Below are 15,917 nucleotides of genomic sequence, written 5' to 3'. Positions count from 1 at the left end.
TGGCAAGCTGTTCCTCTGGTTAATTGTTCTCACAATGAGGAAATTTCTCCTTATTTCTACGTTGCTTCTCTCCTGGATTAATTTCCATCCATTTCTTCTTCTCTTGCCTTCAGGTGCTTTGGAGAATAGATTGACCCCCCCTCAAATATTCAAACACCACTATCATGTCACCCCCTGGTCCACCTTTTCCAAAGCCAAGACATGCTTACATCCAGGTTGAAGCACAACAACAAAATAAATAAACAGCTGGAAGGAAGCTGCGAACAGAGACAGGTGAGGGATGAGATCTAATTCATCCGCCAATAAATTCTCGCTTTTTAAGAGAGAGGGGGAAACAGGAAACCAGGTTTGCTCCAATCCTTTCTTTCTTTCTTTCTTTTTTTAAATGAAACCAGAGCAAAGACGTTTCGCTTTAGGATTGCAAACTGGCTGAATTCCCACTGGGGAAAAGTTAGGGGATTTCCCCGTTTCGGAGCCTGGGGTGTGTGGGGGAAAATGAGTCACTTGGGTGAAGAATGCACGGAGGCCATTTGGATGAGACAAATAAGATTGACACGTGCCAGCATGAACGAGAGGAGGGGGGGAAAGGGTGGTCAGTTACCCCCATCGCTTTCTGCCCCTTCCCCCACCCCGTTATTTTTCCATTTTTTTCCAACCCTGGAAAAAAACCTCAGTTGTGGTCCTACATTAAGGACTACCTGTTGCAGGTACTCCTTGACGTACGACCACAACCGATTCCCCCCCCCTCGCAAAAAATATTTTTGTTGCTAAGCCAGATGGCGGTGAAGCGAGTTTTCCCTGTTTTTACGACTATTCTGGCCACCGCTGTTAAGCGGGTTGCCGCGGCCGTTAAAGGAGTAACCAGGTTGGGAAGCGAGCCGGGCCTTGCCCCATCGACTTTTGAGGTTGCAAAGGGGGATCAAGCACGCACGTGACCCGCCGGGACACTGCAACCGTCATAAGTACGAGTCGGTTGCCCAAGCGCTTGAATTTTGATCTGTCGTAAGTGTGAACAACCGCTCTTTTCAGTGCCGTTGTAACTTTGGTCACTAAATGAAAAGTTGTAAGTCGGGGACTAACTGTTACTTTCTCAGATCTGCTCTTTTGGGCAAGAAGAGCAGCCTCTGGGCATGTGCAGAGTGTAGAGAGCACTCAGAGTCTCTTACGCCCGCCCCTTCTCCTCTGAGCCCCACCCAAAGCCTCCCGTTTTTGTATTCCCACAACCCCCAACCCCCAAAAACACGGGTGGGGGCGCAGGTGGCGAATCCCGCACGTGCGAAGCCGGCACGAGAAGGGAATCCTTCAGTCAGGCGTGCCAAACAGGAAGAAATCAGCCCATTTAAGGGCATCTGCGTCATCGTCTCGTGATTCAAGGTTCGGGAGAAACCAACCGCGTCCGCTCGTAGGGGGGGAAAGCGCGTTTGGGGAAACCCCCTTCGGGTTTCCCTCGGGAGGTCGTGGGAAGGCGCGGGAGGGCAGGTTGGGTTTAAAATAGTTCCCCCCCGCCCCCGCAGTGGGCTGCTCGGGCCGGGGTTCCCCCATCCGGATCGCGGGTGGGAAAGTCGAAGTCCCTCCCTCGGCCTCCCCTTCCCTTTGGAGACAAGTGGGACAACCCACGCCGGGAGTCCCCATTCATTAAAAAAAAAGGCCCAAGGTCGCCGCCGTTTCTTTCGGGCGCCGGAGCGTCGGCGGAGGGGCTGACATGTTCAAGGGTTACGGAGGAGGAAGACCACCTCCTCCTCCCGGAGCTCCGCGGCCAACTTTACCCGCCTTGCCCTCCGCAGTCCGGCCGGGATCTCAGCAGCAAGTAAGTTTCCCCTCTGCCTTCGCTCTCGCTTTTGAACTCTGCACATGCTCTTGCGGGGTGGGGTGGGGGACGACGACTCTGTAGACTTCGCGGTCCGGCTGAGATCGAGGCGGCAAGGAAGTTTCCCCTTTCCCTTCTTTGCGTTGAACTCTGCACATGCTCGGGGAACTCTATAGACTTCGCGGTCCGGCTGGATCGAGGCGGCAAGGAAGTTCCGTGTTGAACTCTGCACATGCTCGGGGGTGGGGGTGGGAGACTCTAGTCTTCGCAGTCTGTCCCAGGAACTCAGCAGCAGGGAAGTTTTGCCTTGCCCCCGCCCCTTTCTCTCTTTTGAACTCTGCACATCCTCTGGGGGAGACTCTAGACTTCGCAGGTTGGCAAGTTTCCCCCTTTCCTTCTTTCTTGTGAACTCTGCACATGCTCGGGCGACTCCAAACTTCGCAGTTTGGCCGGGGATGGCAGCAACAAGAAAGTTTCCCCCTTTCCTTCTTTCTTGTGAACTCTGCACATGCTCGGGGGACTCTAGACTCCGCAATCTGACCGGGATGGCAGCAACAAGGACGTTTTCCCCGTTTCTCTCTCTCTCTCTCTCTCTCTCTCTCTCGAACTCTCTCTCTCGAACTCTCGAACTCTGCACATGCTTTTGGGACTCTGGACTCCTCTTCCAGCCCAGCTCCCGTTTCCAAAGAGACCTTCCAAAGGTCTTTTTGAGGTTGTCCTTCAACTCCCGCCGTCTTCCAAGGGCTAAAATCGGGGCGCGGGAGGAGACAGACGAACAGCGCTTTGGGTATGCTCAGAGGCACTGGTCAGGGGGCTTCGGGGATCGGGAGAGGGGGGGAGGATTACGCCGGCCTGCGAACGCGTCGCCCCCTTTTACGAGGTTCGAAAGAAAGTTAACCCGGAACAAGGATGGGAATAGCGAGACGGACGGCGTATAAATTTCATCATTTCATAAAATATATATATTTTTTAATCCACATTTTCGGAGCGTGCTGTCCGGCAGCCTCTCCAGATCGGGAATCCCCAAGGGATCGACCTACAGCAAGCCCCCCCGCCCCCCAAAAAGTGGATTTTGGAATATTTCTGAAATCAGGGCAGTAAAAAAGCCAACATGAATGAAACTGAAACTGTCAAAGAAGGAGTCAAAATTGGATTTTTTTTCCCACGTGTCTTGAAGTTGACCCTAGTTAAGGAATCCAGCTGTCGATCAAACGCGTGTCTGTTGCTTAATCCTGGAGCCAGATGTTGTGGGAAAGGGTCTCCCCCATTTTATCCACTGTAAGAGAGAGGAAATCTGAGGTTATTTGAGATTTAAATTTGAGAACTGATCAAGGGAGCTTTCTACCTTTTGGGCAAGGTGTGTCGAGATCCAGTTTAAGGGGTGGGGGGAGGCATTGATCCAGGAAATATTTCCTTGCTGATCTGGGGGTTCAGCCAAACAAGGTTGGTGAAAATGTCAAACCAAGGTTTGCGAAGGGAGTTCAGTTATTTCCTTCCTACCACGGCATGGAGGAAGGTGCCAGCTTTTCAATGCCACCAAGGGTTGGCCCGGTGAATATTTCCAATATTTTAAATCTTTAAGCCTCTTCCTGCCCTAAATCGATCCATGTTTCTCAACCTTGGTGGCTGTCAGCTTGGGGTGGACTTCAACTCCCAGAATTCCCCAGCCGAGCACGTGGAATTCTGGGAGTTGAAGTCCACTCGTCTGAAAGCTGTCACTTGGGGGTGGGGGACCAGAAATAAACCATAAGATTCGATGACATTCAATGGCCTTTCCTATTTCATGGTTTGCTGGTCGTTTTGGGGGATTTGGAGCCTAAATTCTTTAAAATTTACACCCTTCAGAAAATGCCAGATCAGGTTGGGGGGAAAAAAGCATCCAATCCTTATCCCACCTCCTCTTTTCCCCACAGGACTCCCACCCCAAATCTTGTCCAAGCAACAAGCCACCCTCTTCCCTTTCTCCTAGTGCCCACTGCTCCTAGCAATGGAGGTTCTCCTCATCTGCCCCATCTCGGCTGCTCCTTCCAGTGGCAGGGAGTTCCCTGGGCTCGAAGGCTACTTCTTTTCAGACCTGGCTTTGTAGGTCAAGGTGCTTTCTTGCAGCCAGGATTTCTTTTTGTGTGTGTGCTGCGTTTGTAGGAGTGGGGGGGTGAGTAGGAAGTCCTTTTAGCAATAACCACGCTGAGTAACTTTTTGGTTTCCAGACAAGGGGAGAGGAAGGCATTTTGAAAAGGTTGCTTTCTCACTGACGCATCCCCTCCCCCAAATACCTGAGTCATCTGCTTCAGGCACCAAGGTTTTGATTCCTTGTCTTGTCGGGCAGGTCATTTTTTGTGCTGTGTCATAAGTGTGAGTCATGTGTAGATTTGTCAGAATGGAGTCACACACAGAGTTCTGCAGACAGAGCCGTGCCCTTCTGGGACCCAGTTTCAAAGTGGCTGGGGAGGTTTTGTTTTTTTTTTCCTCCTTTTTTTTCTCACCCTTTCCCTGGCTTGTGAAATCTCTCTCTCACACACACACAGACAGACACACACACACGGGGATGGGTACCTGGGCTTGCCTCAGCAGGCCTACCTCACAAGGAGTTCCCAACTCTTTTGAAGTCTAGAGTCAACTTGGCAGGAGCTATGTAAGGAAAACTCTCGGTGGAATTTTTTTTTTTTTAAAAAAAAATCATTTGGATTTGGGATCCGTCCTTGGCTTGGAACGCAGGTTTGAAAATGAAATGTTGGAAAAAGTAAGGAAAAAGTACCATCTTTTCTTTTTTGACAAACCGATAAATAGAATAGATTAGAATACCTTTATTGTCATTGCGTTCCACAAATACAATGAAATTTGAAAGCTACTCCAGCACAGTGCCCCAAATACCACATCACAATCACAGTACAGAGTATTTAAAAATTAAAATAATTAAAATAATAATAATAATAATAATAATAATAATAATAATAATAATAATAATAATAATAATAATAATAATAATTAATAATAATAATAATAAACCTAGTCTAAAACCTATCTAAAACATTTAGTAAGTTAAATAGTTTAAAAATGCCACTATATACAGCACATAGTACTAAATCACAAATGCACTGTTTGATTCAAGACAATTATTGCCTTGGAAAAGAAACTGTTTCTCAGTCTATTAGTCCTCATTTTAAGACACCTATAACGCCTCCCTGATGGTAACAGTTCGAAATATGAATGTCCAAGATGAGAATGGTCTGTGGAGATTTTTAGTGCTCTAGAGAGGAGTCTGGTCTTCGCAATCTCTTCCAAAGAAGACAGAGAGCAACCGATGATTTTTTGTGCTGTGTTTATAACTTTCTGGAGCATCTTCTTATCCACTACAGAGCATGCAGCATACCACACTGTTACACAGTATGCCAAAATGCTCTCGATGGTAGACCGGTATAAAGTAACCAGCCACTTCTCAGATAACAGAATAACAGAGTTGGAAGAGACCTTGTAGGTCATCTAGTCCAACCCCACCCACCCAAGCAGGAGACCCTACACCATTTCTGACAGATGGGAGTCCAATCTCTTCTTGAAAGCCTCCAGTGGTGAAGCTCCCACAACTTCCGAGGGCAACTTCTGTTCCATGGGTTGATTGTTCCCACTGTCAGAAAGTTTCTCCTTGTTTCCAGGTTGAATCTCTCCTTCTTCAGTTTTTAAGAAGAGACCGGACTGCCATTGGTCTGAAATGGTATAGGGTCTCCTGCTTGGGCAAGGGGCTGGACTAGAAGACCTCCAGGGTCCCTTCCAACTCTGTCATTCTGTATTTTAACAGGGGTTAGACTAGAAGACCTCTGGGGTCCCTTCCAACTTTGTCATTCTATATTCTAATAGGGGGTTGGACTAGAAGACCTCCAAGATCCCTTCCAACTCTGTTATTATTATTATTCTGCATTCTATAAAATCCTTTTGAGGGTTTCTTTGGACAGTTTAAAATCCAGGGTTTTAATCCCCCCCACCAAGTCTGCTTCAACTGGTATTTTGTGGCCAGTTAAGCTCTCCCAGAGGAGGGCCTGTCCGCAAATGACTTTCCTTCCTGGGCCTTGAGCAAAGGTCTGTCAAGGTAGACTTCTCCTGTCCACGGAGGATCCATTTTGCCTCAGGGAGAGCAATGTCCTCTGTGAATCAGCCATTCTGTCCTCCATGGATTCTGCCTCTGTTGAGAACAGACATTTTCCTGCCCTGGTAGTTTGTCATGTTTTGCTAAGTGCTTATTGTCGACAGAGGTGTGCATGGCTGTAACCACTCCACTCCCTTGTCCTTCCAACCTGGAAGCAGCTGCGAAATGGACTTGCCCTTAGCAGAGGCTAAATTAATCCCTACCCTCCCATCGCTGAAATCCTTTACAACCAGGCCGGAAAACATTCCTTTCCTGTTGTGTTTGCGCACGACGATTGCAGAGTCATGTAAACACCTGGTGCCTTACACAACCTGGGAAAAAAGTAGTACAATGCTTCTCATTTGGATTGAGAATAGAATAATAATAGAACAGAATTAATTAAAATAGAATAGAATAGAATACAAGAAAATAAAAGAAAATAGAATATAAAATATAGAAAATAGAACAGAATAGAATGCAATTCAAGAAAATACAAGAAAATAGAATATAAAATATAGTGAAGAGTGAATATAAAATATAGAGAGTGGAACAGAATAGAATACAAGAAAATAGAATATAAAATATAGAGAAGAGAAATAGAATATAAAATATAGAGAATAGAACAGAATAGAATAGAATACAAGAAAATAGAATATAAAATATAGAGAAGAGAAGAAAATAAAATATAAAATATAGAGAAGAGAAGAAAACAGAACAGAAGAGAATAACAGAGTTGGGACCTTGGAGGTCTTCTAGTCCAACCCCCCTGCTTAGGCAGGAAACCCTATATTAATTTTTTAGTTTAGATTACTTAGTGCAAAGTTTACCGTTTGGGAGAAAAGTAAGCTAAACCCACCGACCCACACTTACCCAGCTCATAACAATAAGTAATCCTCGACTTACAACAGTTTATTTAGTGACCATTCGAAGTTACAACGGCACCAAAAAAAGGGACTCAGGACCCTTGTTCCCCACCATCGACCGTTGCAGCTTCCCCGTGCTCAGGCGATTCAAATTCAGAGACCCTTGGCAACAAGAAAATAGACTCATATTTACGACGGTCGCTGTGTCTCCGGGGCGGGGGGGGGGAGGCAGGTCACGTGATCCCCTTTTGCGACATTCCGGCCATCCAAGTCAAGGGGGAAGCCAGATTCGCTTAACAGCCCCGTGACTCCCTTAACGACGGCAGCGAAAGGATGGGCGTAACATGGGGGCCTAGCTTCCTTAACCAACGATCTCGCTTTACCACAGAAATTTTGGCGCTCCGTTGCGGCCGTCGCCGTATCTTTGTGCTTATTTTAGCCGCCGGCTCCTCGCTTGAGCCTACCTCGCAGGGTTGTTTGCGACAGGGGTCTCCAACCTTTGGGCCCCTTTAAGCCTGGCGGACTTCAACTCCCAGAATTCCCCAACCAGCGGAATTCTGGGAGTTGAAGTCTGCCGGGCTTAAAGGGGTCAAAGGTTGGAGAGAGGCCTGGTTTGTGAGGCTTGAGGGACTACAAACACATTTGAAGAGGGGAGAGACCCCTATCCCGGTTTGTGTGGAGCAATGGTGGCTTGATGGCGGCTTGACGGTGGCATGGTCCCAACCCTTATCGAAGGAGGTCAGGAGAAATGGCCTGTTTACGCCACTCCGAAGGCCTCGCCCAGTGAAATGACGCCAGCACCCCATGCAAACAGCCCGGGCGTGACCCACCAAGCGTGCCAAGAGCCTCCAGGGCAAGGCAGAGGCTACCGGGGGAACTAGGTCACCGAGTGTGTGGAAAGGGCAGGCGGGTTGCACATTCTGGAACACGCTGGAACCTTTCACCCGCAATGCACCCGCAATGCACCTCCAATCCGCGGAGGGCGGCTTTTCTCCCCCACCCTCACCGGGGCATCCCTGGGGGGAAGGTGGGCTCAAGGGGAGGGGCCTCACCTGCCAGGAAGGGCGGGGGTGGGGGGGAGGCAGGCTGCAAAATGGAATTGGGGCAATTAAAAAAATCAGATTATTTTACAAGGATTTAAAAGGCTCCCAGCCCCTCTTGCAAAAGTGAATTTCTCTTAGTTGAGCAACTGGGGAAATGTTTATCACTCAGCAATATAATTTTGGTCCTTCCATCCTTCCTTCCTCTTCCTCCTCCTCATCCCTTTCTTCCTCCACCTTGCTACTTCTTGCCCCTTCTCCCTCCCTCCCTCCCTCTCTCCCTTTTTCCCTTTACCTCCCTCCTCCTCCTCTCCTTCCCTTCTTCCCTGCCTCTCTTCCTTCTTTGTTACTCCTTCCTCTCCCTCTCTCCCTCCCTTGCTTCCAACCTCCATACCTCCTTTCTTCCTCTTTATTACTCCTTCCTCGTCCTCTCCCTCCCTCTCTCCCCTCTCCCTTCCTTCCTTCCAACCTCCTTTCCTCCTCTTTACCCTTCCTCTCTTCCTCTCCTTCCCTCCTTCCTTCCTTTACCCCTTCCTTATTCCTTTTCCTCTCCCTCCTCTCCCTCCTTCCCTTCCTTCCTTCCTTCCTGCCCTTCCTCCTCTATTCCTCCCTCCTCCTTCCTTCCTTCCTACCGCCTGCTCCTTCCTTCCCTCTTCCTCTCCCTCCCCTTCCTTCCTTTCCTGCTCCTTCCTCTATTGCTCCTTCCTTCCTCTTCCTCTCTCTCCAACTTCCTTCCTACCTGCCCTTCCTCCGCTATTGCTCCTTCCTTCCTCTTCCTCTCCCTCTCTCCCTTCCTTTCTTTCCTTCCTTCCTACCTGCCCTTCCTCCTCTATTACCCCTTCCTTCCTTTTCCTCTCCCCTCCCTCCCTCCCTCCTTCCCTTCTTTCCTACCTGCCCTTCCTCCTCTATTACCCCTTCCTTCCTTTTCCTCCTCCCTCCCCTCCCTCCCTCCTTCCCTTCCTTCCAACCTCCTTTCCTCCTCTATTACTCCTTCCTTCCTTTTCCTCTCCCCTCCCTCCCTCCCTTTTTCTTTCCTTCCTTGCAGAAATTCCAGCCGGATCCCACAGCCGGGAGCAGTGCCACCACCGCCCCTTTCGTGCCCAACCTCAACACAATCACCAGCAGCCACAACCTGCAGTGGATGGTGCAGCCTTCGCTCATGGGCGCCTCCTCGGGACTCCCTCCTCCATTCCCCCGTCCTTACCGCTGCCCCCACTACGCAGCTGGCATCCGTCCTGGCGTCATTCGCACCACGGGCCCCGGCATGGTGCCTCGGAGGCGCCACTCTGAGCACGTGAGTATCTGGAAAGGGAAAACTCTGCCACAAACCATTCGATGAACGTTTCCTTTGTTTTCAAGTATTATTTTAATATCGTTATTTTTAACCAATAAAAATATATCATTATTATTATTATTTGTATAAATAACTCATTGAACCCCATGGCAAAGTTGAAGTCCTCACAATTTACAGTTGCCGGATTTGAGAAGTTCTCTCTCTCTCACACACACACAGCCCCTTTTGTTGCACTTCAGTTTGCACACTTGTGTCAAAATAATTTTAAAACAGGAAAAAAAGTTTGGAGAAAGGGAAAAAAAAGAAAGTGAAGAAATTGGCAGAAAACCAGGAAAAAATTCTCCTGGATTTTTCCTGGTGTTTTGCGACCCCTGCTGGCCATTAGGTAACATAACCATTTGAGACTCCAAACCAAATTTGTTGAAGCCACCATAACCGAATAACAGGGTTGGAAGGGACCTTGGAGGTCATCTAGTCCAACCCCCCTCCTGCTCAAGCAGGCAGCCCTATGTACCATTTTAGACCAACGGCTTCTCCAATATATGGATCTATGGACAGAGGGGCACCACTCTAATTTTGGCTCTTATTGGATGCTGCTGTCCCTTAAATGCAGGCTGCGCAGGCCAGCGGGTAGGGAACGATGGGAGATGTAGTCCAATCCTGAAAGTTGGAAAATATTAAAAAATAAAAATTGCATTTACGGTCCGCTTCCTTATACACACCATAATCTTGGTTTGCGGGTCTGGAGATTCAGTCTAGAATCAACCAGAATTGGATTAAAAATGGTTCTGAAAAATCGGGATGTACCCCCAGAACAAGTACTCCTCAACTTACAACCGCGGCTGGGATCAGAATTTGCGTTGCTAAGCAAGGCAGTTGTTAAGCGAGTTGGGACCGATTTTATGACTTTTTGTTGTTGTTAAGCAATTCACTGCCATTGTTAAGTGAACCACCCGGTCATTAAGTGAATCTGGCTTCCCCAATTGACCTCGCTTGTCAGGAGGTCACAAAAGGGGATCACGTCACCTGCGGCCGTCATAAATACAAGCTGGTGGACTAGCATCTGAATTTTGATCCCACAACCGGGGGGGGGATGCTGCAACGGTCAAAAGTCCAAGGAACCGGTCGTAAGTCACTTTTCCAGGGCCGTCCTAACTTTGGACAGTCGCTAAATGAACGCAAGGTTGAGGGGCTACCTGTATCTCGGTTTCTCGCAGGTGTGTGTGTGTGTGTGTGTGTGTGTTGCATTCAGGGTTGTGTTGTGCCCTGGGCTGGTTCCGCAGGCAGTCGGTTTGGGTTGTGTAGTTGTTAAACTCCGGATTCTCCTTCGCAGCTCACCCCGGAAGAGGAAGAGAGGCGGCGTTTACGGCGGGAACGGAACAAAATGGCGGCCGCCAAATGCCGCAATCGGCGCAAAGAGCTGACCGACACGTTGCAAGCGGTGCGTTTAATGGCTTCAATGGGTGGGCGGATGGGGGGGTCAGACTGGATGACCTCTGAGGTCCTTGCAGCCTGAGCTTCCTGAAGGTGGACAGGGTCCTAACGAAAGAAGGGGTTTTGTTGTTTTCATTTGGTGGATTGGGGAACGAGGGAGGGGGCCAATCGGTTCCTGGAGGGGGGCATTGGAGGGCAGTATAATTCTGGTTTGCAATGCCAGTTTGCGAAACGGGTTCATTTGGTAACCAGGTTAATCAGGACACGCCAAAAAAAAACAGCAATAGCCATACTTCTTGTCAATGTCGTCTTGCACAACATAGAATCACAGGGCTAAGAAGAGGTCATCTAGTCCAACCCCCTGCCCGAAGCAGGAATCCTTATACCAGGCGTCTCCAAACTTAGCCACTTTGAAGATTTGGGGACTACAACTCCCAGAATTCCTCACAGCCAGCATTTGGCAACATTTAAAGAGTTGTGGACTTCAACTCCCAGAAATCCCCTAGGCAAGCGGGGCTGGCTGGGGAATTCTGGGAGTTGAAATGCACAAGTCTTCAAAATGGCCACGCTTAAAGACACCACCCCACTTACCTTCTATGGGTAGTCCTCAACATACGACCAGAATTAAGCCCAACATTTCAGTTGCTAAGCCAGACGTTTCTGAAGTGAGCTTTGCCCTGTTTTACGACCTCTCTTGCCACCGTTGTTAAGTGGATCACAGTGGTTGTTAAGTGAGTTGCACAGTTGTTCAATGAATCCGGCTTTCCCTGTTGACTTGGCTTGTCGGAAGGTCGCCAAAGGGGATCACGTCACCCTGGGACGCTGCGACCATCATAAATACGAGTCAATTTGCCAATTTGGGTCTAAATTTTGATCACGTGACCACGGGGGAGGCCGCAACGGTCATAAGTGGGAAAAACGGTCCTTTTTTTAGTGCCATTGTAACTTTGAACGGTCACTAAATGAACTGTTGTAAGTCGAGGACTACCTGTACTTATGAACTGGCCTGGGTAAGTGTGGTTGGTGAATTTAACTTACTTATCTTCCAAACACTAAACTTCAAATTAAGTAATCTGAACCTAAAAAAATAATAGAGGGTTTCCTGCCTGAGAAGGGGGTCCAAGATCCCTTCCAACTATTCTATTTTATCCTATTTTAGTCTCAATTTTATCCTATTTTAGTCTCTATTTTATTCTATTCTATTCTCTATTTTATCCTATTTTAGTCTCAATTTTATTCTATTTCTATTCTATTCTCTATTTTATTCTATTCTATTCTCTATTTTATCCTATTTTAGTCTCAATTTTATCCTATTTTAGTCTCAATTTTATTCTATTTCTATTCTATTCTATTCTCTATTTTATTCTATTCTATTCTCCATCCTATTCTCTACTTCATTCTATTTCTATTCTATTCTCTATTTTATTTCTATTCTATTTTATTCTATTCTATTCTCTATTTTATCATTTTATTCTCTATTTTATTCTATTTATATCTATTCTATTTTATTCTATTCTATTCTTTTATTCTGTGTTTCTCTATCTCTGTGCTTGTGCAGGGGTCACTCAGTGAACCATTTTAAGTCAGGACTAGATGACCTACGGTTCTCTGTCTGTCCAGTGACTTCCACCCCTGGAACTTCCCTGTTAATCCGTTAATAAATGGTGTAGGGTCTCCTGCTTGTGCAGGGGTTGGACTAGATGACCTACAAGGTCCCTTCCAACTCTGTCAATCCGTTGATAAATGGTGTAGGGTCTCCTGCTTGGGCAGGGGGTTGGACTAGATGACCTACAAGGTCCCTTCCAACTCTGTCAATCCGTTGATAAATGGTGTAGGGTCTCCTGCTTGGGCAGGGGGTTGGACTAGATGACCTACAAGGTCCCTTCCAACTCTGTTAATCTGTACCTGAAAATCTCTTAGCCAGGAAGTCCCCCCCAGACGTCAGAAGGATCCCTTCTCCTTCCCGATTCAAATCTAAACCCCTTCCCCCCCCCCTTTTTTTATCCCCCTCCTCCTCCTCCTCCTCCTCCAGGAGACGGACCAGTTGGAAGCCGAGCAATCGGGTCTCCGGAAAGAAATCGCCGAATTGCAAAAACAGAAAGACCGCCTGGAATTAGTCCTGGAAGCCCACCGTCCCGTCTGCAAAATCCCGGAAGAATCCTCCGGCGATGAGGACGGGAGCTGCCTCCGCCCCGGCAGGCCTCTCCTCCCTCCCAGCTCCCGCCGGACAAGCAGGACTCTCCCCCGGGGCCCCGGCGTGGCTCTCGCCGGACGGCCCTGGTGCCCCTAGCATCACCTTGCCCCCAGCGGCCTGCTGGAGCCCGAATCCCTGCACACCCCCACTCTGATGTCCACCCCGTCTTTCACCCCCTTCACCCCCAGCCTGGTCTTCACCTACCCGGCCCCGGGGGACCCCGACGGGCCCTCGGTCTCCGGGTTTCCGGCCGAGGCCTGCTCCTCTGCCCACCGAAGGAGCAGCAGCGGGACCACTCCTCGGATTCCCTCAACTCTCCAACCTTGCTGGCACTTTGAGGAAACGAGCTCGGTTTGGGCTTGTCTCGAACCTTGTCCCTCTGGTTTTTTTGGGGGGTTATTTTGGCTATAATTCCCCTTTGGCTTCACTTTTGTGACCGACCGTCGTTAAAACAGGACTCCTGCTTGACTCCACGCAGGTGTCAAAATTCAGAGCAGCCAAGGAGCTTCTGTTCTTTGGGCAGGAAAAACCCGAATTCCAACCAGGAATTATATGGTCTTTCGCAAAAAAAAACAAAAACACTAAAGTAGATTCTCTTACGCACGCCTCACATTTATAAGGCCCAAGTTGCTAGTCCTCAAGACTGACCGGACAAGTCTTTATTTTTTATTTTTTTTATTTTGACATCCTCTTTCTGGAAAACAAACAGGAGTTTTGGGGTCCTTCCATCACGTTCAAGAAATACACACACAAAAAATCACCCTTTTAAAGTCATTTTTCACTTGATAGGGTCTCCCTATTTTTCACTTGATAGGGTCTCCTGCTTGGGGGGGGGTGGGTTGGACTAGATGACCTACAAGGTCCCTTCCAACTCTGATTATCTGTTATACCTGCCTGATTTTTGAAAGCAAGAAAAGAAATTTTAAGACATAAATATAGATTTATTTTTCTACGATGACCTACAGCTGCCAGGATGACGTGGGACATTTATTGTCCAGAACTGAAGCTGGTTGGATATATCTTATATTACTATAAACAATGCAAGTTTTCTTCTTTCTTTTTTCCTGATGCCTCATGAAACTTACATTACAAGGGAGGTTTGGACAAAAGTTGTGGATGGTTTTGTGCCGCTTTTTTGATGCTGCTGGTTCTTGGTTACTTGTGCAAAAAAAGGGGGGGGAAAGGAATCGATACAAAAATACAAAAAAAATGGTCATTTTTTGGGGTGTCTTCAAACCTCCAAGAATTAATCTGAGTTTAGTGGGACATTTAAATACAAATAAAGAACAGCAAGCACAGAAGAACTGTACCATCAGAGATCAGGGTGGGATAAATTTATCTATTTGTATTCTGTAAACTTTTGTTATTACTATTATTTTGAAAACATGTTGAAAAATAAGCTTAGGATACCTACAAGGACTTCACAGTGCTGGAGACAATACCAGTTGTTTTAGATGGGCTGGGTATTTTTTCTCTCCTTCTGGCTTACTTTTTCTTGAAAATAAACCATACTGCTGCTAGACCTCATGAACTCTGTGGTTTGGCCAAGAATACCTATCTTAGGATAATGGTTTTGACAAAGCTTGAATAACAAAGGGAAAGACGACGTGGAAGATTCTCCAGTGAACTGCATCTAATCATGGTTACGTTTTCAACTTACGACTGCATTCTCCAGGTCTAAGCTAAGGCAGCGGTCCAATAAGCCACACAGCCCGATTTTATGACTCGGTTCCTGCCGTTGTTAAATGAATCAGGCAGTCGTTAAGCGAATCCAGCTTTCCTGGTTGATTTCACTGGTGAGAAACCGGCCGGAAAGGTTGCAAATGAACTGCATTGAACCAAACTTATTCGGCCCAATGCGATTCGACACCCAAGGAATCTGCCGGCGATCATGTGACTCTGCAAACACTGCAACCATCATAAATACACGCCAATTGCGCCGAGATTTGGATCATGTGACGACTACGGGGACCTTGCCACGGTCGTAAACATCGCCTTTTGCAAGTGCCGTCATAGCTTCAAAGACTTGCCAAACGGATGGTTGCAAATCGAGGACTACCTGATAACATTCCCATTTTGCAAAGCCCAATCGGATCGCCGCTTTGCTTCCGCTGACTTCGCCTAAAACTTCATGAGGACTAGCTGCGTGCGGAGCTGCCTGCCATATATTTCTGACACTTTTAACGCCAAATCAGGCTGAACAAGATTGAGTTTTCTGTAACCCGTTCCAGCTTTGCTTCCCGAAACCGTAAAAGGAGATTTCAAACTTACCTTGGACCAGAGAAGCAAGCAAAAAAATAAAAAATAAAAATAAAAGAGAGTGTATTTTGGCTCATTCGTCCACAAGAGAAACGAACATTTTCCAAGAAAAATCCCTGCCAGGAACCAACGCCGTAATCCCGAGTCGAAAATTTTTGTTTACAGCCAGGGTTAAGTTCCAGCGTTGCCAAAAAGCACGTTTTCCCATCTCTTGCACGCCTTTTTTTCCCAATGTGTGTGTGTTGGCCGGCCTTTGGGAGAAAATGTTTATTTGGAAAAATGGGATTAATTAAAAACAAACTCTATTGCAGCAGCAGGAGTGTGTTGTTTTTTTTTTTGTGTGTGTGTGTGTGTGTGTGTAAGAGTGTTTTCAGCCCAGAGCGATCAAGCCCAGGGCGATAGCAGAGGGTGGTTTTCTTGGGGGCCAGCCAAGGAAACAAAGTAAATTGATGGATAAAAGCCAGAAATTTTACAGAAACTTTTTATCGGCTCAGCGTTCCCCGTTTCTGGCTGCATTCACACCACCAGTTTCCCCGAGTAGGTAAAAAAAATGTGTGTGAGTTCAGATTTGGGGTGAGAAGGAGCCAAGCCGTTGGCATAATTTACAATTTGTGTGTTGTTTTGCAAAGCCGGGGAAGGATGATTTCGGTCCCTGGGTGGAACAGGTTGTGTGAATGCGAACTTTCACAGGTCAAGGGAAAAGAAAACCACATACACAAACACACTTTCTGCTGCATTTAATCTGCCTCTCCTCCTTTTGCAAGTCAGATTAACCATTTTCATTTTGATCTAAACGATGTCAATAGTCCCAAAGGCAGACCAAGGAATCTCTGCATTTCGGTCACATTGACGGTAAAGGTTTCCTTTATCAGAAACCAGGATCCGGCCACCTGCTTCCTGGCTTGGAGT

General features: G+C 47.4%; 1 protein-coding gene across 1 annotated transcript; it reads left to right on the top strand.

Annotated features, from left to right (window-relative positions):
- The first annotated feature begins 1,611 nt into the window (after positions 1–1,611).
- FOSL1 (FOS like 1, AP-1 transcription factor subunit) lies at positions 1,612–15,318 on the top strand. Its single transcript, XM_026687575.2, is given in 7 exon segments — positions 1,612–1,807; positions 8,873–9,121; positions 10,455–10,562; positions 12,588–12,756; positions 12,759–12,849; positions 12,851–13,035; positions 13,038–15,318. Coding segments are annotated over 7 exon segments (957 nt in total). The 5' UTR covers positions 1,612–1,702; the 3' UTR covers positions 13,088–15,318.
- The last annotated feature ends 599 nt before the right edge of the window (positions 15,319–15,917 follow it).

This window comes from Notechis scutatus, chromosome 14 (assembly GCF_049901735.1).
Source record: "Notechis scutatus isolate UNSWTSFEM ecotype Mainland chromosome 14, rNotScu1.2, whole genome shotgun sequence".
In the NCBI taxonomy this organism is placed as follows: domain Eukaryota; kingdom Metazoa; phylum Chordata; class Lepidosauria; order Squamata; family Elapidae; genus Notechis; species Notechis scutatus.
This window is presented reverse-complemented; position numbering and strand designations above follow the sequence as displayed.